The 22,821-nt window shown below is 46.6% G+C and overlaps 1 protein-coding gene across 1 annotated transcript in view; it reads left to right on the top strand.

The window, feature by feature from the left end:
- The window catches only part of LOC119386460 (very long-chain specific acyl-CoA dehydrogenase, mitochondrial), a 238,167-nt gene that overhangs the window by 110,654 nt on the left and 104,692 nt on the right, over nucleotides 1-22,821 (top strand). The window contains exons 6-7 of the mRNA XM_037653745.2: nucleotides 5,692-5,823; nucleotides 5,883-5,996. Of these exons, the coding sequence (XP_037509673.1) occupies nucleotides 5,692-5,823; nucleotides 5,883-5,996 (246 nt within the window). The remainder of the gene's footprint in view (nucleotides 1-5,691; nucleotides 5,824-5,882; nucleotides 5,997-22,821) is intronic.

The following is a 22,821-nucleotide window of genomic DNA, read 5'->3' as shown; positions in this document are numbered from 1 at the left end:
GCCTGGCTGTGTCAGAAATCGGTGCACACTCAGTTGAATCCGGCTTGTATGGGAGTATCGTGTCGATGGTGTGCGACGAGTGCCTTCCGTACAATAAGAAGGGTGAAAACCCAGTTGTGCTTTGAGGGGCAGTATTATAGGCGTAGGTGACGAAGGGCAGAATGGTATCCCAATTTGTGTGATCGGCGGCGACGTACATTGAGAGCATGTCGCCGAGCGTACGGTTAAAGCGTTCGGTTAGGCCATTCGTCTGCGGGTGGTAAGCAGTAGTACAGTGGAATAGGGGAAGTGTGATGAATGCTAGCGTGTGCCGCCTTAGAAGGAAGCTGCCAGGTGGCACTGGCGCGCGCTTGCACGTCGGCCGCGGAGGCAAATGCGCTGCGCGGGGACTGGAATCATCCGCACGCGCAGGCAGTGCGCAATTTTTTGAATAGTATTGTTGGTCGTGCATGGCCTCAAATGGCGATGGAGTAATTATGCTAGCTTCTGGAACTCCAAGTGAGCATGCGACGCCACTGAAGTATTTTAGCGATGTGACCAAGGCGTGGTAAAGAGAACGACAGACTCAGTTGTGAGCCATTATTTGCAACATCTTGATGGCTACCTCGGTGAACCGTCATCTCTTCAAGCCCTCATCTGTAAATAAACACCCATCATTCGTAACAATCTATATGACTCGCTAAGCCACTATACTGCTAACATATAACCAAATGCAAACACAAGAATTCCGAGCGGTAACTCGGAAGAAAACATTTTATTTTCTACACACTGGTCTCACAACACATTAGGAATGGTGACTCATTATCTATTCACAACAATACATTCTCACTCATCGATGTTGCTGAGCGCGATGCATATGAGCTGGCACGTTTCTTTTTTGTTTTTATCCAGGAGAAAAACGTTTTATAGTCCACATGCACATCACAGGACATTGTATGCCTTGGGCTGTAAACCTAAGTGACTCGCCTGAGCTTCAGGGGCTCCTTTTCACGGGAAGATGCTCTCTCCTTGTTTAGTGCCTTCGTGTAGAAATGCAAGCGGGTGAGCAGAAAAAACTTTGTCACCTGCTTGGTGAGGCTCGGACGATGTTGTGCGCAGCCCAGTGTGACGTTGTTTTTTTGGAAGCAGGAGACAAGCTCTTCCAAGCTGTCGCTGTGCAGCTCGTTGTAATTAAACCACAGTGAAAGAGTGATTTCAAGGGCGTCAACAAACGAGAACAGCTTCTCCGAAGGGTAAAGGAGGCCCCCGTTGTCGCAGAACTTGGTGAGCATCGCCAGGTATTCCTTAGCTTCGTCTGATGGAACGAGGAGCTCGTCTAAGCATTCCTTACACGCAGTCTTCGGGATTGTTTTGCGTGCAACATAACCTGCCATGAAAAAGACTAGCCGCGAGTCGCTCAGCTTTTCAGGGTATTCATGGTCAGGGAGCTTTGCAGCCTTCTTTATCATGTTAGAAGCTTCTTCAACTTTGCCATTGTCCAGCAGTGCTTCCAGCTCCTGGCTTGCATCCTTAGCACCGAGAAGAAATGTCAGATTACAAAAAGAAACGAAGACGAACTTGCGCGACCCACCGCCGGTCAACGTGCAAACCTGGTGCAAACAACGTATAAACGACTGCGCGCGCCCCCTCGCGGCGGCTTCAATGCGCTCCGTAGGCGCCGCTTGCCGCTCACCACACTTCCCCTATTCTAGCCACTGTAGCAGTAGTTTTGCGATGAACAGCATGGCACTCTTTGAGAATGGCTTCGACGACTTCCGACAAGAAGACACGGCCTCGATCGCTGAGAAGCTCCTGGGGTGGACCGTGACGCAGCATCAATTGGTGTAGCAGGAAGGAGGCAACATCGCGCGCTGTAGCCGCTGGGAGGGCAGCGGTTTCGGCGTATTGCGTTAGATGGTCAATGGGGACGATGGCCCAATGGTTACCAGCCGACGTCAGAGGACGTGGTCCATACAAATCAATGCCCACGCGCCCGAACGGACGGTTAGGGCAAGGTAATGGTTGTAGACTGACTGGTGACACGTGCGTTGAAGGTTTTCGGCATTGCCAATTGAGGCAGGAGCGGATGAACTTCTGCACGTAGCGGTACATCCCTCGCCAGAAGTATCGTTGTCGGATGCGGTGGTACGAATGCGGTGGTAAGTTTTGGATACCCCAGAGTGTGCGCTTTGCAGATCAGAGTGGAAGAGTACCATGCCTCAAGACGCCGCTCAGCAAACGCCTCCTCCCACATCGACCACATGTCCCAGTGTCCCACGCATCCACGATCCACCTATCTTCACTGGCGCCGATGGCACCGACGTGGAGGACTGGCTCGCAATTTACGAGCGCGTGAGTGTACCCAACACCTCCACCAATTTGTTAAGCTGTTTATTGGACGGCACTCGGCGACGATGCGCTATGGCGACCAAGGCAAAAGCACGGGCTCCGAGCGCGAGCGCCGTTTAGAAGAGGACGACCCACTAGGAGCTGCTGGAGAGCGCAACTGTTAAACAGTACCAATTGCTTCGCCACACTGCCTTAATTTTCGAATTCTCTATTTAAGATGAGGAAACCACTTGTCAGGGTAGTGCTGCTTTCTTTGCATTGTAGAAAACGAGGTGGGGGTGGGGATGCTATCACCCCCTGTATAGGCCTAGTGCGCTGCAGCTTTGAACCGAACAGGCAGCACCACCGGATGGCCGCGGCGGAAAACTTGGGATTGTCGTTTGTTGCTCCCATGCCCGCAGTCACGGTAGAAACGCATGGCTCCTCGCCGAAAGGACGTAAAAACGTCGCAGAACTCCGGTAATTTTCTGTACTTCTGCGTGCATGGCTGGCACAACAGCTGTAGGAACACCGTTCAGAAGCAACTAGCTTTAAAATTCTGCGGGTTACCTCAGAAGTCGGACGAAAATGAAAGACAACTCTACCGCAGCTGTGCCGGGCTGCGTAAGCAACGCCTCGAATTCCGTCCATAAGTGTCCTCACTCTCGTGTGTTTTTTTTTTCGCCTTTTATAATTTATTTTAAATGTATACACAAGCTTACAAGGTCACAAAGAAATAGGAAGATAGCAGGCTGACAACGGCCACCTAGAGGGGCAATGTGCCTGTCTGCGTCTTTTGCTCTCACGTGTGATTTCTTGCCAGCCAGACCGGCGAGCAGGGGTAGCCGGTGCGGAATCAGACACAAATTTGCCGCGTCCTCTTCGTTGGGAACGAAAACAGTTTGGTATGGCTCAGCACACGTAGAGCACTGAAAAATCAAAAGCTCACCTCCACTCGTACGTCGTAGTCCACGGTTTTCGATTGCACTCTGCATTTCCCAATGTCGGAAGACTCCATCGCGCACATCAATTGTTCTTTCAGACCACACACCGGCCACTCGCGTGCAACTTCGTACCAAGCGACCAAGAACTCCTTTTGAAACACACGTTATTGCAATTTCAATCCTACGGAAACCGCAGAACAACACACGATCGTCGCTTCTTGTCCTCACGATCACGAGTGGGCTGGGGCCTTTGCTGGCGATGCGCTTTCCTAGCAGACGACAAGTGACGAACTGATGGGCGCTTGCAGTCTCACTGTCTGTAAAGTGTGTGCGCTCGCTCACCTGTGTGTGTGTGTGCGTTGTGAGCGTGTTTGTGTGTGTGGGGGGAGGGGGGGCGGTAATCTACTGTTCCCCGCGCGGTGACCAAGGGACGGAAAAGAACTTGTTTCCGGTGCAAGCAGCTGTGTTCTGTCGGCTTTTTCTTTTCTTTTTTTTTTTTGGTAGGCCTCGCAGTTCGGTTTTCAGCAAAAAGACGGACTGAGGGGGTCCTGTCTCTCTCGAATGGCTTGAGGCAAAAAGGGGACGAAGTTTTGTTGAATGCTTACGTTAACAAGAGTGGCTGCAAGCTGGTTTTTCAGCTACAGCTTTAAACGGCTGTAGTTTGAGAGGTTTTTCAGACAGGAAAAAAAAACAAAAATAAACATAAGTTAGCACAGCGTATTTACAAACGCAGACAGAAAAAAAAGAACTACGGTGGCCGTTCTTGGAGAACAGCGGCCGCCGCAACCGTAGCCGCCGCCTGGAAACATGCGGACGGGCCCGTAGGCGACAATCCTAACAGTGCGCCGCTAGCCCGATAGAGGGCAAGAGCAGTAGCGCCACCATACCAGCTCACGAGGTCTATAGTCATTTTCGCTTCATGGTGTATGTGTGATGAGCGGGTCGGTGTGGTTGGCGTACTTTTGCCTTACGGGGGATTGCGCTGTTCCCACGACGTGGGAACCTCTCGCCCTGGCGGCGAGAAGTTACACAGGCGCATGAGGAACAGCAATCTCTCTCTTCTGGTTTTTGGTGGGAGAGTTGACGCTAGTCTCTTGCGGGAGGTCCGTGGGGACGATTCCACGGCTCGGTCTCACGGTACATTGTGTGTGTTGTTTTTTGTGTGCGTTATATTGGCATTTTATTGTGTTATTTGCCATGTTACTGTAGTCATTTGTAAGATTCGGCTGGCAGGCCCACCGTTATGTAAAATTCATGGGTAAAATACAGCACAAACCAGACGGTTAACACAAGGAAGACACGGGACAGAGTGCTGTCTTCAACTAACGGTTTATTCTTGGGCGAGCTTGCCTATTTATGAAATACGATCAAAATCGGACAAGATATCTCCCAAAAATAACAGATCAAGAAAACATATGAAGCCCTTACCACAAACACGTGCGTCACTGCGTCGCCAACTATGCATCACCGACTAGCCTGCCAGCAAATGTTATTGAAGTTATGTAAAAGCTGCTAATAAAAATGTCCATGTGTTCGTTTGCACGATGGCCTGAACTGTGTTAGGTTGTCCCATTAGTGGCTTCTTCAGAGCGCGCAGTGCGTTATTGGCATATGGCCCCAATCTTTTGAGTGCAGGAAGAGGCATCAGACAACCTTAGTGACTACATTTCCAGACTGACAGCAATTTCATGAACATACGACTAAACTAGAGTATTGTGGAAACAGCTGTTAAGGATCCCTTTCTTCACAAGCTTAGAATGGGCTGATTGAAATCACTGGACAGATATGCTACTAGTACGTAGCTGATAGTGCTGTCACACCACGTTAGGTTTGAAACACGAATGTGTTTAAAAAAGTCAGTTTCGCCGCAAAAGTGAAGCAGCGAATGCGACAGCAGAAAGTCAGAATGTTATATGAAGTAAGACTAGAAGCTCACTCCTTCAGTTTAGCATGCGACCTAGCGTGGCTGGACAAAACGGTGGCATAAGGAAGTGGCTGCTGTAGTGAGTAGAGCGACTCTTGTGCAGTTTATGGCTTCAGTGCAAACTTTGCTACGAGTACACAACGTGTACAAATGTATGAGCCGTCTGCCGATCCCCTCTGAAGGCACGGCGTGCATGACTGTGGGCACACACATTTCCACACAACCCCTCCAGCACTCCTCCACGCTCCTTTAGCGGGATGGCTGATGCATTTGGTCTCTCCTTGAGGAGCTACCGTTGGCAGCCCTCACACGCTCTCACTAGCACATGGAACATACGAAACACAGGCAATCTTGTTGATTTGGACTTTATGTGGAACACGATGCCAACAGCAGTGGCAAGAATGCCCCTGGTGTGTCGATGTAATTGCTATCGCAGCAAAAGCTATGTTTGTGCATTATTATGTGCCGCCGCATGGCTGACTCCTGGGCTGGTGCTTCTTGACTGTTTCCTTTCAGTCGATCGGCTTCAAGGGCATCCTGTTGTTTGGCACGGAGGAGCAGAAACGCAAGTACCTACCTGGCCTGGCGGCTGGCGAGCAGCTGGCTGCCTACTGCCTCACCGAGCCGGGCAGTGGATCCGATGCCATGGTCAGTCCTGTGCAGCTCTACTGATACGAGCCACAACTGAGAGTGTTCTCTTTGTGCAGTCCATCAAGACTCGAGCTGAACTCTCACCCGATGGGAAACACTACATTCTCAATGGTGGCAAAATTTGGATCAGCAATGGTGGCATCGCTGATGTCTTCACTGTATTTGCCAAGGCAAGTGTTTTATTGAAACAGGCTTGTAAACACAGCGTTGTACTACAAGTATTGGGTAATGTGAAGGGCAGTAGTGGTCACAGGCTCACAGTTCGAAAAGAGAAAATCAGCAAACCTAAAAGTTATTTTATTCTCCCCTAATGAACTCTAACGATAATGGATGATGATACTGTGAAACATTTTACAGTAAAAGTTTGTGAATCCGGATTTCACAGAATGGGAAATGTCCAAATTGTCCGAATGCCGAATTATCGAAAGTGTCAAGAAAACGATAAGTGCAGGGGTGGAAGTGCTGCGCCATTTGCGCCACGCTGCGCCAATCCGCTTCTGCTGCGCCATCCTGCTCCAAAACGCATTATTATGCCGAAACAGCTCCCGAGCAGTCTTTGGTGCATGGCCTCTGCGATGGGCTCTGGTGCGCTGCCGGAACCAATCACCGAGGCTACGTTTGGTGCCTTCATGTGCCATTGTCATCCGTGTCATGGTGTGCCTAAGCGAGCTTATATCATCACATCACTTGGCGCGCTCTCGTGACCTTGTTGAAGGCGCAAAAAAACTAGCGAGGCCTGTATAGGAGCTAGCTACAAGAAAGTGAGTTGTGCGGCCATATTTCGATTGTGACGCCGGCGGCAACGGAGTTTTGTGGCGCACACGAGGCGATTGCTGTTATCGTGGCCTGGAAACCGTGGTCGCTCAAGACACGATCGTAGTGTCCACGCCGTTCTGAAGGCACGTGCATGGCCTTCGTCCAGAGTCAAAACGAAACTGCTGAGCACCACATCTACTGAAACAAACCTGGCTCACTAGTGCACAATCGTAAATGGCGACTACACAGTTCTGAACCTACTGCTTGTCGCAGCTTGACCCCATTCGTTATCGACATGATCATAAATGGAACCCACGCAGTTATGTGCGCCGAGTAAAATCGAAAACAAAACAAGTTTGCAGCAACCGCTGAAGCCTTGGTCGCCAGCAATGCGATCGTGGTAAGACCGTGGATGGTGACCGCGCCATTCTGAACATCCATGGCCATTTCACTTCTCCACTAATGCCTTTTTCACTCCTTTGCGGTGCACATTTGTGGCGCGTCTTGCGTGACGCCATTTGAGGAACGTCCAAATTAACCCAGTTGTGGCCAAATATGACCAAATTAATGAGAGTTTGATGCCATTAAACAATACGTGTGCGTGCTGGGACTAGGGAACGCGCCCGAATTGTGTGGTTTTCCTGATTTATGGGGATCAAATTAACGAGCGTTTACTGTCGCAATTTTTTCTCATTAGTGTTTAGACCAAAACATTGTCATTGTTAATGTGGCCTTCTAAATTCACATTGAACAAATGTTTTGGGGTATATTTGGTTTGAAAGGCAACGATGGATTGTATAGCTTTATAAGGTACCATTTGATGCGATGCTTTGCATGCATATTGCTTCACTGTGCATATTTTTCAAGTGTTTCATGTTTTGCCAGATGCTTCAAATGTATCTGACACTTTTCATATGAAACTGTAAAACGCGTTTTTGAGAAGTGGGTTGCATTGGACTGGGGATAGAACCAAGGTAGACGGGCGAGCATTGAAATGATATCGCAAAATTATGTTTTACTGCAGTGGGCTGACATTGCACGATGCCCGTAGGTCCAAAAAGCGACGGTGTGGGACAAACCTTATATGCCTGTTGAGTTATTTATGTTGGAAGGACATTGCATAAAATATCAGACAATTGGCACCTGCTTCTTGAGGCAATAAATGCTTGTGATTTTCATTTCTCACATGCATGAGATTCTTTACTTGCAGGAACAGTCAATGCAGCAGAGAAGTATCAGTTATAAGAAATAAACAACAAAGGGACAAAATTTTTATTTACCATCAAGTGTGCAATGCTGTGCACATGAAGCATGCCTTGAATTTTGTCAGGGGCACTTTCTTATTTACTGTCAGCACTGTGCGTAGTCATGTCACGTGCAAAAGCCTCTCGACAATCATCCTACACTTTATCAATTTATTCACCACACTTAAAACAGAAAGACTGAGTTCATAACCTTGTGCGCTGCTTTGTTCACAACAACGCCAGGCTGAAATATGACTTGGTGACAAATTCATAGCTTTGTTGTTGTTGTGAGGCAGTTCTTTACATGTGAACGGCCAACAATGTTGCTAGGACAGACGGGTCCTTACACACATTGTGCAACGATTTTTGATGCACCATTTGATAATGATCAAAGCTGAAACAAGCAAGCAGTTAGACCAGTGGCAGCAATACAACTTGGACAGAAGCCTCCAACAAGGCGCTGCATTCGGCAGCTTCGACAAACCTCCAACAGACGACGGCGGCACTTTTGCATCAGACCTCTTTTCCAACCTGCATTGTCTGCATTACCAGCCTCACATGCCTCTCTCCCTTTGCTCTTTTTACTCGCGCCTCATTCTGCATAGCCACCGGATTAAGCTGCATGTGCTCATGTTTGTCAGTTGCATCAAAGTTTTTCTGGTTACATAGTTTCTCCACTTTTAGCTCACTGCCAAAGCTGAGCACAGGTGATCCATGCATTGATCATTGGCAATGCACAATGTTGCTACTGAAGAGCACTGCTTTAGATTTTGAAACAAGGTGCAGTGTCGTCGACATGGACTATAGTGGCGGGAGAATTATGTGTGACCTGTTGAAGTACGGACTCTATCAACTAACAGTGTCGACAGTCATCCACTTGGCAGAGAATTTCAACAAAGAAACCTCTGGTAAGAACTTGGAAGCAGCCCTCGACGAGTGCTCTTGGAGGTGCCATCGCCGAACCACAATGGCAAAACAGTTTGCCCTACTCATCAACAAGGGGGACTTCCAGTCAAGTTGCCGCTGGATGCAGCTCTTCAACAAGAGGCAGCACGGCATTGCATACAAGGTAGTCACTGGCAAGGAGGCTTTGCTTGACATGGAGGCAAAGCAGATGTGGGTGGAGGAAATACTGCCATTAACAACTACTTTGACGCCAATGCACGTAATAGCACACAAATAGGCCTGTTCTTTCAAATGCTGTTGTCCAACATGCATGCCTTCAAAGGACACATGCGTAACATTGGCGAAAATAGTATGCTGTGCCTCACTGTGTTTTCGCGTGCCAACATGGATGGCAGAAATGAGCATTTGTCATTGGTAAAAAAAAAAAAAAAAAAGATTCCCGCTGCTTGCACTGTGCTGCCAGGATCTGCTACTGGCATGGTTGGCACTAGAGCACTGCACGGGCTCGGGCCTACCCGAAAACCCGAGCCCGGCCCGGCCCGTGGGCCGGGCCGGGCCGGGTAAAGTAGCTTTCACGGCGGGCCCGGGCCGGGCTCGGGCCTGAAGCTCCGGGCTTAGGGCCGGGCCCGGGTTTGAGGTGGCGGGCTCGGGTCGGGCCGGGCTTGGACTTTGCTCCGTTCTTAAAGGGTCATTAAAGTGAAACACTGAATCGGCTGAGACCGATAAAGTGTACTCTGAGAACCCGAACATCATTAATTCCACTATCAATGAGTTTATTAATGAAGGAGAAAATCAAGGTCAAAGTTCCATTTTGAAATTTCGCGCTGAAATCTCCGCACGTGACGTCGCGGATTTCAAACTGTATTCGTCGTATTTTGGGGACATTGGCTCAACGAAATTTCTAGAAATTTGATATGTTAAGTCTGTGACCCCCTCAGAGGTCAATGTACTTCATTTTTACCCACTATAAACTACGTAGGGCCCAGTAAATGCCGTCAGAATCTATGACGTCACGGAGTTTGCTGCGTGAATTTCAAGTTGGCGTCGTTACCTGCAATTTCATGCGAGTTTTCTCTCTTACCAAGAGTCTTGTCGCGGCGAGCGTGGTGCTTTTGGAATGGTAAAAGAGTAATTTACTGATAATAGAAAAAATCGTTGTTCTCTTTAGTATGCCTTGTTCCGCATACGCTGTGCATGCATTTATGTCCGGCATTTTATCTCGAAAAAAACGCTTTTTTTATGTGGGGTAAGCTATTTGGAGAAGTTTTATGAGGGATAAGTACTGAACTCCTTTGCTTCTTGCATATGAGCTATTAGATTTACCTGAAACGGGCGAGCTAAAAGTAAATAGACCAGGCACTTATATGTAACATCTCGCTATTCCGTGCTTTATTTCCTTTCGTTATTATTTTGTATCCCAAATGTTACTCTGTAATCGCAGTAATAAATGTAATGTGTAATGCACTGTGATCGCTGTTGCGATCACAGAGCTCCAAAGCGGGCAAACGTTGTTGAAATTTAGAGCCCCCCTCTAAAACGAAAGGACTGCACGGAGTCTTGATACATAGAATCCCTGTAAAGGCACATTATTTTTCCGTGACTCTGTGACGGCTTCCAGTGGTCATGTGGCGCGAGATGGACATGTACAGCCTGCTTTGTATGCCCGCATTGTTAATGTCTGAGCTTTCGTCTTGCTCCGCCATATCAGGGCTCTCAAACTCACCTCAGCTAACGGGCCGCATTCACAAAAATTTACTCCCGCAAGTGCTAGGGCAATGACGAAGGTAGGAGCGTGGGAGGGGGAACAGGTTTTAAAACTACCGTCATTTCACAGCAGACCTTTCCCATATCTCATATACAGGATCATTTCTGAAGGGGATTTGGCGGCAAGATTCCAACAACATATCGTTGCAAAATAGTGCGAAACGGAGCAACTTGGAGCGCGCCAGACTCTATCGAAGAACAGGAAACCGATGGTCATCGAGGGCACGTGCACATGCACGTGGCCGGCGCAGCAGTTCGCCTTTAGTATTGCCATTAACGGACGTCTCTCTTTCACGTCTGGGGAACCAGTCATTTCATATCGCCCATAGTGACTGAAATCTGGACGCCAATACTGAAATATAGCTTTTGTTTCACGGTTATGTATCAACACACGGTGACCGCAGGGGGTGCCTCACGAAAAATATGCTTTCGATCTGTCATGCCTGTGTATCTCAAGAACATACTTATAAAAAAAAATCACAGCATATCCACGGAGTGAATGATGATGAGTGGGCGAAGCTGCGGAGGTTCATCGGTAAACCGTGAATCTTCCGTGAATTCTGCCCAGTACATCATCACCGACGTGAGATCGGGCGCGTTTATACTAAAGGTTCGATGAGTTATGACGACTTGCAGCTCACTTTAATTTTACATGTACGCTGTGAATTTTCATTGTTTAGAAAACCATTGCTTTAAAAAAATCTGGCGTCTTTCGTTAAGCAGCTGGCGTCTTTTCGTTTTGCTTTAGAAACATCTGGCGTTCTTTCGTTTTGCTTTTACAAAACATCTGGTGTCTTTCGTTGGTTTTTTTCATCAATCTACGGCGTTTTGAACAAAATTTTTATTGTTTAATCACGCACAGGAGAAATCTCACCAGGCACTACCTTGGAGGTAAACAATGGCTGCTAATGGGAATGAGAGACAGAAGAAGTCGGCTTTTAGCTAACACTTACACTTCTACTTCTACTAACGCTTCCTACTGGAACGTGCCAATGGCTGCTAATGGGGAATGAGAGACAGAAGAATTCGGCTTTTAGTTAACGCGCACGCTGCGAATTTTTTATTGTTCAACAACGCACAGGAAAAATCTCCCACCGGCACCACCTTGGAGATCAAAGCGTAAGACTTGTTACGGACTACGACTACTACTACTACTACGACGACGACGACGACTACGAGGGACGAACGGGTGCCGCCTTAAGGAGCTTCGCCCCTAAAATGGGATGAAGACAGTCATGTGCGGGCGGAGAGCCGCTAGCGAGAGGTCCGCGAGCCGCGTGTTTGAGGCCCTATATAGTGCGCTATATAGTGCGAGAGCTACATGATACTGCCACAGCAGCGTTGCAATGTGCAGGAATAGAACAGGTCCATTAAACAAGGCGTGGGGTGAAGTATATTCGCTTGGCGAAATATCTGGCTTGAAAAAGGATAATGACAGATTCCGTGCCGGGTGATGTCCCCTTACCTCGAACCATATGCATCCAATGAGTAAGCTTCGAGAAGCTTAGTCGCGCATTTATTACCAAACTCGAACGAACACCGAAAATATATCGAAATTGCTTCATCCTACTCCTGCCAGTCCTATATAACCGCGTAGTCCAATGGCCACCTTCTACCAATATAACATCGCTGGGAAGGCATAAACCATTATAATATGGATAAAACGAGCACGGTGGAAACCATGCATAACATACACTGCTGAAAACTACAAGGAGAAGCCCTCAAAGAGGAGTTTTATAGACGACATTGAAGAGTGGCACGACGTTCGGGAACGAGAGAAGTGAAGGGATGAGCTGGACAGCTATGGTCATTCTGCAGAGGCCCACAAAGACATCCTAGATTTGCTCCAGTGGTGGAAGCAAAGAACAACGACTGCCGACGCCTTCGCAATTGGCAAGGCAGATGTGGTGCGCCCGTCCGGCCAGCGCGAGCAGTGCAAGAAGCTTTAGCGCTGCAGGATATGTGATGCAACAGCGCATGGCGTGCTTAAATCGGGAATCTCTTGATACTTTGATTTTTCGCTCAATAACATGTGAATAAGTAAACTTGCAGTCTGCCCTTACAAAAATCCCATATATGGACATATATAAAAATTCCCATATATGGCCACATCAGGAATTGGGCATATCAGGCCCATATATGAATATTCGCCATATATGTGCAATATATAGCCATATATGGCTTGATATGCCCAATTCCTGATATGTGCCATATATGGCCATATATGGCCTGATATGCCCAATTCCTGATATACCCATATATGGATGAGGCCTATATATGAATGCAAGCCATATATGGCTTTATTTGGGTACTTTTATATATAGCCATATATAGATGACTGCTACATATGAATTCCGCTTGTGAGCACGGCATAAATTAAAGCTGCAGAAATCATTCTACAGCTAGAATTAATGCTCCATGATTATTGATGCCACCCAACGGTCTGCAGTAGCAGTCGTGTTTGCAACACGAGGGTTGTGAGCTGTTTCACTGCCCTCCAAAGAAAAATTACAGTTATCCTCAAAGCTTTATTGCTAGAACTGTCATTTTGCTATTTATTACTGTTTGGGGTCAGCACATGACTGTTAGTCAAGTTATTTTAATGTATGGAGACATTCACTGCACAGCAACAGTTTGGCGAGGCAGCTAAGATTCAGATCAGTTATATTCTTTTAACATGCACGATCGAAGCATTCTGTGCCCATGTAGCTAAAAAGCATGCAAATAAGTTGCGCTCTTGTTTCTTTTTAGTGATTTCATTCAGGCTATATCAACTTTTCACGAAAAGATACATTGTGTTTAAATTGAGTGCTTATCGACATATTCTATTCAGTTTCAACAGGGTGGCTACTTGAGCTGGTTGGTACTGCATTCTAAAAGGAAAAATACGTTCTTTGTGCGCAAAACGTTTCAGGAAAGACAGATAGAAGTGCGCTCTGTCCTATCTGTCTTTTCTGAAACGTTTTGCGCACAAAGAACGTATTTTTACTATTCAGTTTCATAAACACATTGTCCACCGTGTTTTTATTGAGAATATTTTTGCGTGTTAATTGGGATTCTTTTGCGAGACAAATTAAATTATCTACTTGCCACTGACCATGTGGACTGCGTGTGCATTGAATGATTTAGGGTACATGATATTTACACTTTATGGAGTTCGACCAATAGCGGCTGGTACGCAAGCTTGTGATATGCAAGTATAGTGGAAAAAATGGCGGCTATAAGTCTCTGTGCGAGTAGAAATGGAGTGACATTTGTTGAAAACCAGACGCTCAAAAATTGTGTTTTCAAAACGTTGCCTGCTTTTGATACAGCTACTAAAACATTAATATTTTAATCAGTTGCAAGCCCTAAGCAGATTAGTCGGGTTTAATTTGTCGACTTGTACAAAATTACGTACAGTGCTCACGGATTCAAAGGCGACATCACATTTTTTAGTATAACGACTGGTATGCGCAACCGCTCGAGATAACCACATCATATCACAACTAATCTGGTCTCTACATATAATGTTGCTCTGGTCTGCGCGTTCGAGTCGAAATTACGCCGATATGACCCGAACTGAAGACGGTGGAGACGAAAGTGTGTGCGTTAATTGGTCCTAAATTGTCCCGTTTGAATCCGTGAGTACTGTACACCGTCTTCTAGAATTGCCCTCGCAAGACGTTTTAGCCGTGTGCACTTATATTCGAGACAAGCGTAATTCTAAAAACAAGGTAAAAACTGGGCGAGAACCTCAAATTAGGACACGGGCACATAAATGTCATGACACATACTTGGGGATGCGGATTGCCAACTGTTTTTCATTTGTTAATTGCGTAAGTTGTAATTGACTTTTGGTGTTCTCTCAAATGTCAAAGCAAAAAAAAAATATCCAGATATATTTATGTTTTTTTTTATTTTTACGAAAACTACAATAACACGAAAGCCATAATTTAGTTGGTACAGCGCTTGCTTCCGATAAACTGGGGGAGTCATGCCTGGAAGAAATAGAAAAAACAAAACAAAATGGTGTTGTAAAAATAAAATAGCTAGAATACGACGGCTTAATCACGTAACCACAATTATTATGCAGTCATATACTAATCAAAACATGCAATGCACTACGCTTTGTGAGTTTTCAAAATTTTTGAGTACAGCGTAAGAAGGCAATGAAAACGATAAACTTACCTTAAAATTTAGCAGAGGCTGTGATGTACAGAGCCAGTAAATCCAGAGGAACTTAATCACAACTTAAGACGACCACACTTATCCGTACAGCTTTTCAGAAAGGAAGATGCGAGGAAAACTTGCACGCAAGCTTAGGCGTCCATTTTTCCGCACCAAAAGTTAACGATGGTCAAACCAACGGCCTCTCCACAAAAACACACTTGCCTCTGCATCCACAATTGCACCACATGCAGAGAAGTAAATTCCTCAGGTCTGCGTTGAAGTCAGTGCAAAATCAAATCAGTCGCTGAACACGAAATAAGAGCAAGAGAGATCACAAGTGACGAACACGAGCCGCGCATGCTGCTCCGGTCAGCAAAGAAGCAACAGCGGCGCTGATGGATACAGCCTCGATCATGATGCAGCGCTAAGGTGTCCGTGAGATCACCAATTTACACAGTTGTCGCTGCAGTAAATTTTGCGAAGCTTATTGGCAAACAAAGTTTCAACTCTTCATAATTATTAACGCGATATTAACACCTTACAAGTTAAACTTTTCGTGTGCTATTTTCTTTATCGCAACCGTAGATGGGCCACGCGCCTTCTGGTCGTCTGTGTTCCTGCGTGCAGTGGAAGTTTCCAGTATGCATTCGCCGAGTTGCTCACCCCTCAGACCGGAATCGCTCGTCCACGCTTGTGTCCGCCGAGTGCAAGCAGCCCCGCGTTTAACTAGTCACGCGGGTTTCGGGACAATAGGGCTCGCTCTATCCCCGCTGGCTGCCGAGAGGCACAGGTGCATGTCCTTTGAGGGAGGCGTTCGTAGAATCTGCAATTCGCTGCTTCACGTACGCTGGCTGCCACCACGTGTTCGATCTGGATATTTATCTTTCTTCTCATGCTTTAATAATATTAATAATAATAATAATAATAATAATAATAATAATAATAATAATAATGGTAATAATAAATGTCCTGTTCCTACAACCCCTAGATGAACGTTGAATCAACGATATTACTCCCATGGCAAAAATTATATGGCCCCAAAACAAACGGGTGTGTCCGCGTACCCATGAGTCGCTGCGCGCGAGCGTGTAATTATGCATGTGCGCGCATATGTATACGTATTCGCGTATAGTTCACAAGCATATGCGCCACACTGTTAGTGTTGAAAGGACATAGCCCCATGTAGTTTTATTTATTACGTGGCTGCTCTACGGAGTGCTGTAAATAGAATGGCCAGTCTGGTTTATGTAAGGCCCTTAATTATTCACAAAAACGTCTCGTGATAAATGCATTTCCAAGGTAACATTTAAGGCAATTGGTGCACGTTATTAGCGATCCCGATCAAGAAATGACACGCACAAAATAGAAGTCTGGTGAGATCGGTGTTATAAAACTGCAGCATTCTGAGCGCTTAATAATTGGTGAATTAAATGTGCATCGTGTGTGCGTCAATTGGACACTTCTTAACGTATACCCCTTAAGTATGTATCGAGTGAGGTTCAACTGACGCTTTGCTTTCAAACCTTGCATCAAATGAATTCTTTGAATGTACCCATTACAATTGGACATTAAGTTGACGATCTGCACATTCAAGAAGTTTATACGCAGCCAAATGAAACGCAAAGCGCATCCTTGCAAGACATGAGCACGACACTAATTTTTAATGTAAGCATAAGGCCTGCGAGTTGTACTGTGTCATTTTTGTTTTTGAAAATACTGCCTCAAATATTGCTTTGCGCATACTACTATGGTAAATGTCAACTGAAAGTGATCCCAGATGTGAGTAAACAACGTTCACAGAAACCTCGTTAAATGAAGTGTCCAGCATATAGCCATCACAAACTTCGAATTATCACCAAGTTTGTCCACTGATATGCGAGATAAAAAGCTGCATTAAAACTAGCATTTATTTAACCATGCATTACTGTGAACAATAAAAGTTGCATGCATGGCGTTTTTTATATACCACAACTATACACATCGGCTTGGTTAATGAGAACAGCGAGGTTTGGGAGCTTGCATGTATTATATGTGCGGACAAGATAGCGCCCTTGTAAAAACATCTCGTATATATAATAATGACGTCGTAATAATTGCCACTTATTGTTTGAAACCTGAAGTTCATGTAAAACTCAGTACAAGCTATACACGAGTGAACCATGCACTGACATGTACATATACCTTATTATTTTATCTTTTATGATTGCATTGCAACAATGTTTATACTTGATATTCTTGTTGGTGTAGATACCAATTAGGCCACTTTCCTGTGCGTATTGCCATATATGACAGTCCCCATATATGTTAGTAACTCGTGCCGTATATACGTTGTTCATCCCATATATGGTAGCACAACCCCATATATGGATCTACTTGATGTACATATATGGTGTGGCCGTGCCATATATGACAGCATTTCACTCTATATATGGACCAGCCGCACCATATATGGCTGTATTTGTCTCCATATATGGGCCAATCGCGCCATATATGGCCCTATTTACATCCATATATAGTAAGCGGTAGCCACATATGCAGACATATATACTCATATATGGCCGCATATAATATATATAAGTGCCACATATGACATTTCCGTAAGGGTGTGAAGACAGACTGTAACATGTGAAGAAGAAACTTACAGTCTGTATATACAAGCAGTGGTATGGTATATGAAAATAGTGCTATGACAAATAGTTTTTTTCTTCCTTTCGGCTGATTATACGCATACACGTGGTGCACGCGGTTCCACACCTTTGCCCAGATTAGTGTATTTACAACAAAGGTCACAAAGTTGTTTCTCTTGCTCTGGCAAGGTGCTACAATGGTGAAGACGGGTACTACATATCGAAAAGGGTGCATGGTTGGCTTTGTGGTTAGAGCCTGCTATAAATTTCAATAGGTTATAAAGTGCAATAAAAACAAAGTGAAGTGAGCGTTTTGTTCTCTGCCAAGCCAATCTAGAGCACATGCTCTGGCGGTGTGCTCCGTGTTACGCGGCGGCGAAGCCATCACGCTGTCCAAATGGGAGGCTGCTATTATATACCAGCTCCGCGCTAGAAGAACAGCTATATGGGCAGGCCAACGGGCCCGCGACGCAGCAGAGAGACTTGGTCTTTCTGTTCCGATGTCGGAGCGGCCCGCAACGTGCTAGAGCGCGTTCCGATGGACCATAATAAAGTTTATCCATCCATCAATCCATTCTTTGTTGTTATTGCGCTCCCTATCGAAACTAAACTCGTCTGCAAATCACTTTTCTTGCTACAATGCCTGCTACTAAACACCCGTCATGACCCCCAGTGTATTTGCAGAAAAAATAGGTACAGTATACCACTGCCGAACAAACATTCATTGTATTCAGTATGTTCGCTCAACTGTTTGCACCGTGAGCCCCTTTTTACAAGAAATTACCGTAACTATGTTAAAGTATAATTGTTTGCAAAACATGCGCCAACAAAGCGTAGATATTTGCCACTTAAAACACCCTGCTGTCGATTCCATGTTCGGGCATCACCACCTAGATTACTGGGTCGGGCCTCAGTCGGGCCTGATCTGTGGTCGGGCCGGGCCGGGCCGGGTAGGCGAAATTTTTTCTCGGGTTCGGGCCGGGCCCGGGTCTCATTTTGAGTCACCGGGCCGGGTTCGGGCGGGTAAATTTGAACGAGGTCCGGGCTCGGGCCGGGCCCGGGCCAAAAATTACGGCCCGTGCAGTGCTCTAGTTGGCACCATAACGTTTTCAGGAGATGCTCTTGAGCTTTATCAATCTATCCAGCGCTCCAAGAGGAAAGTCCTTTATAATTGTAGTACCCGCTACTTCATGTATAAACTTCAAGCATGGCAGTTTATTTCCTGCCAATGAACACAATGGCAGGGTTACTGCGCATGAGTGCTGGCATGATCGGTAATTTTAGCACCATTTATTGTCGCCGCACCCTGACAAAGCTAGTCTTGCAAGTAGACATGGCCTTATGGTCAAGCATGAGCAACCAGACTTGAAGATCAGTGTATTGATGGCTGTGCAGTCTATGTTCTAATGTAAGTGCCTATACAGTGCAGAACTGCTTTAAGAAGGTGTGATGTGAATGAAATGTGGGCCCAGGATCTGTTAAAAAGCGACACAGCATTCGGGAGCGTTTCACGCACAGCACATGCTATATTGTACGAGCTACAGATGGAGGTCTCTGCTTCAGATGATGGTAAAGTAGGTAAAAGGAATCGTCACTGGAGGCAGCTGAGTGGCATGACGTCAGCAATTTGTATGTGTATCTCTGACAGAGTTTGGGAGATGGAGTGTTACTGGGATGGCTGGCAGAAGAGACAGTTGGCATGCAACTTCTCAAACAAATTGCTGTATTTGGGCAAGTAAGGAGGATTGAAAGGTGCAGCACACAATCCTTCAGTTCTGAGCTTGGCATGCAGGAAGCCATTATTTGTGCAGCTCTACGTTGCTATGGCAAAGCGCAAAGATAACCTTGACTGTCCATTGGTTCTGTACCAACAGCATTTGAAAGGCATCATCCTGTATGCCTTTCATGGTGTAACCTTTTCATCGTTGGTCATAGAGGGACTAATGCACCGGCAAAGCTCAGCTGCATCTTTAAAGGGACACTGAAGGCAAATATTAAGTCGACGTTCATTGTTGAAATAGCGGTCCAGAAACCTTGTAGTGTTACTTTTGTGCCAAGGAAGTGCTTATTTTGAAATAAAATCACGTTTTAGTGGTCCGCCTCATGTTAGCGCACTTCAAATCACCCGCCTGAAAGCGGTATTTCTCACGTCACTGTTGCTGTGCCCAACGTTGCCCACCTTTACTGCGCGGCGGCGTGCACTGACGGCGTGCACGCCGCCAGTGCACGCCGCCGATTTGGGCATCCGGCAACATCACATGCATGCGGCATTTTGTCGAACTTTCTGTCAGAGCGACTTTCACGAGCGCGTAAAACACATGTGGCAGTACGCGATACCGAAACTACCACTGAGACGCGACCGCGTGAGCCAAGCAGGGCGCCGGGCGAAACGTAGTTTGGCGAAAACAGAACCTTTGAACCGTGCGCGCCGTTCCCCATGGCAACGCCAAAGAGGTTCTTTTTTCCATGAATCAAACGGAAACGAACAAGCAGCATTTTATTACGTCTCTTGACGCACGGAAGGTTCTTTTTGTATTGCAGGTAGTTTGATTACAAGTGATTAATTGTAGTCGGACTCTCTCACGTGTGGGGATCATTTCCAAAATGTCCCACTCTTGGCGCTCATCGTGTGATACATTTAGCTTAATATCTCGGTAAGTAGGGCACTGCTGTTGATAATACTGCCACTTTAGACGTTGTCATACATTGAGCTTTCACTCTGACATAAATTGTTATTGGCCTTTAGTGTCCCTTTAAAGGGGTCATGAAGGACCCCTTGGTCTTCTTGAAAAAACACATCCCGTGGAAAGCTGACACAGCTATGAACTGCTCAGCCAAATATTGCAGTCGTGCGCGCCGCGTAAAGGCTACGAGTGGAGCGAGAAGTTGCTGTTTTCTCAGGCGCCCTCTTTTCAAACAGAAGCCGGTTCTCACTCTCGTCGGTGGGTGGGGCGTCTGCCGGTTGACGTAGCGTATCTGCTTCTCCGCGTCGCAAAAGACATAGCATCCTCATTGGTCGATAGCCGACATAAATCGAGAGCGACTTTCAGATTAGATGCGCTTCTTGCCACGGGGTGCCGCCACTTGCCGGTGCCACACTCCTCACTCTGCTAACTTTACACGGTAGCCGCACTTGCGCATGTGAATCACAGTGGGAGAGCGATCACGTTTCATGACGCACGCTGACGTAACTTCTTCCCCCGTGCCATCCCTCCCTGTGAGCTTCCAGGGCGCTCGTCGGCACGAGAAAAGAGAGAAAGCGCTGAGAGCGTGCGCCAAACCCCCGTAACTCCGCTCATTCTTGACGGATTCGAGAAATATTTGCGGCAATCGATTCGGGAGGCAGTAAACTCCGATACTGAGGTCATTAGATCATTACTTGGAAAAGTGGTTCTTGACCCCTTTAATGTAGCCGGTGAAGTTTTTACACTTTTGTTGAGTGGGGCTGCGCAGCTGTTGTTCAGCCCAAAGCTTACGCACGGCATGGTGACTAAAGACTTCTTGAAATCCAGTTCTGAATGCGGTCCAGGTGGCTTTGTGGTTGCGAAACCAAAGATCAGTGACGTTGGAAAGAATGAAGGCAAGCTTATTAGCATCGTTCCATTTCACTCATTCTATCGTTGCGATGCTCACATCTCCAGATAAGTTGTTTTCACTGCATGGCACTTGAGTGCCCTGTAAGTCGGCTTTCCTATGGGACGCAAGCCAAGCCAAGATGTTTCTGTGGTGGCTCTACCTGATGGCGAGTACGTGTGGGGCCACAGATGAGGAACAGCTTTTTTGAATCTGGGAGCATGCGTGTATTCCATGGACACTTTCCCCTTCTCTTGAGTACGTGCTCGTGAGACATGACTGGGGAACAACATAGGCTTGGTTTCCGGCAGAGGCAATCTTTATTTGCTAATTATTCTGGTGTGGCAAGTTAGACAATGTCGATTGTGCAGCGTTTTATGTTGACACATGCTCTTAATTGTATAGCTTGGTTAGTGGGCTCGTGAGCGAGCAAGACCCAACTTCGTACAACAACAGCCAATCCCTCGCATGATGATAATCAGTTCCACTGGCTACGGGAGGATCTTGTTGGCGGAAAGAAATGACTGCTGGTGATGCTTGGGGAGGATTGGTCTTCCCAGTGTCCTCGAGCGTGACAGCTATGCGAGGTATCATCGAGAGTTGCAGGTCTGCAGAATGCCCAGACCCTCCACCAAATGTCGGCAGCAGGCATTCTGGATGACCAATCTAAGTACAAGCCACAAAGTATGGCTGTTTCTTGCGCGAGGAAATAACGAGGGAAGGGGTCCAGGGGAGCGCTTGTACTTAGACATGAACCGACTAGCCCAGCAACGTGTACTTCTGGATGACCAATGTCCTCGAAGGCAGAGCCAAACAGAACACAACTGGAACAAGGCTTTTTCACTAACTGGTCATTGTTCTCATCATCAAAGCCATACGCCCACCACTTCTTCATTTCCAGTTCAGTGATAGCAATGGAATTATCATGATACTTAAATGTCATTACAGTAAAATCTCGTTACTACGAACATCAGATTAACGAAATTATCAGATTAACAAATTTTTTTTAAATCCTCGCCAAAATGCCTATATTGCCAATGTAAAAAACTTTCAGTACTACAAATTTCAGAATACCAAATATTTCAGATTAACGTACGTAATTTTACCCCGAAATCAACAAGATGCTTCATTATTACGAAGTTCCGTGAATGTTTCGGTACGGAAATCACTAAAGCTTACACCTATCATCATCTGCAGCAGATATGCGCTGGGAAACCCGCTTCAACGGGTGCAGCCCCATCAGCGTCGACATCAACGCGAGCGTCACCTCAGTCTGTCAAGCGATTGATCGCGGTATCGAGATCATCAACTGACAAGCTATTGATGGCGTGTGTTGCAAAAATTTGTGCGAAAATGTTCATGCAGTGCACTTTCGTTTTTTGCCCGAGTGTGACTTGGCGGCTTAGGTTTTTGAGCGTATACATACCCGTCTGTGTTGTCGTGAATTAGTACAATACCGGCGTCGGCGTGAGTGCTCCAAGAGCGGCAGGCCTAGTTTTGACAGCCCCGTCGCGGTTTCCCCCCTCGGGTGAGTCCTAACAGCGATGACTGATCAAGGAAGATTTCTGCTGGCGTATTGCGTTAAGCAGACACCGACATTGATGGTGCGGTAAACTGGAGAGAGCCTGAGCATGGCAGGGACAGAGAGCGGGGAGGCGCCAGCGGGGAAGCGGCCGAGCAGCAGGAGAGCTCGGATACCCGGAACACGGACAGGAACAGGAACAGCTGGCACACCAGAAAAGCAGCACTCTACGGTGGCATCGCAAAAGGAGGACTCGAGTGATGAGTAGGCGCAATGCGCCGGGTGTGAGATATGGGTAGAGTTGAGTGCGACACCGTGCGAGAACATTGAGGAGGCAAACGCGGTTGCAAGATATGACTGCACCAGGGCTGGGCAAAGATACTTTGAAATTGTATCGCGATACGATACAAGATACTCAGGCAAGAAGTATTTGAGATACAGATACAAGATA

This window comes from Rhipicephalus sanguineus, chromosome 3 (genome assembly GCF_013339695.2).
Source record: "Rhipicephalus sanguineus isolate Rsan-2018 chromosome 3, BIME_Rsan_1.4, whole genome shotgun sequence".
NCBI lineage: Eukaryota > Metazoa > Arthropoda > Arachnida > Ixodida > Ixodidae > Rhipicephalus > Rhipicephalus sanguineus.
Note: the sequence above shows the minus strand (reverse complement) of the source record. Positions and strands in the feature narration are given on the sequence as shown.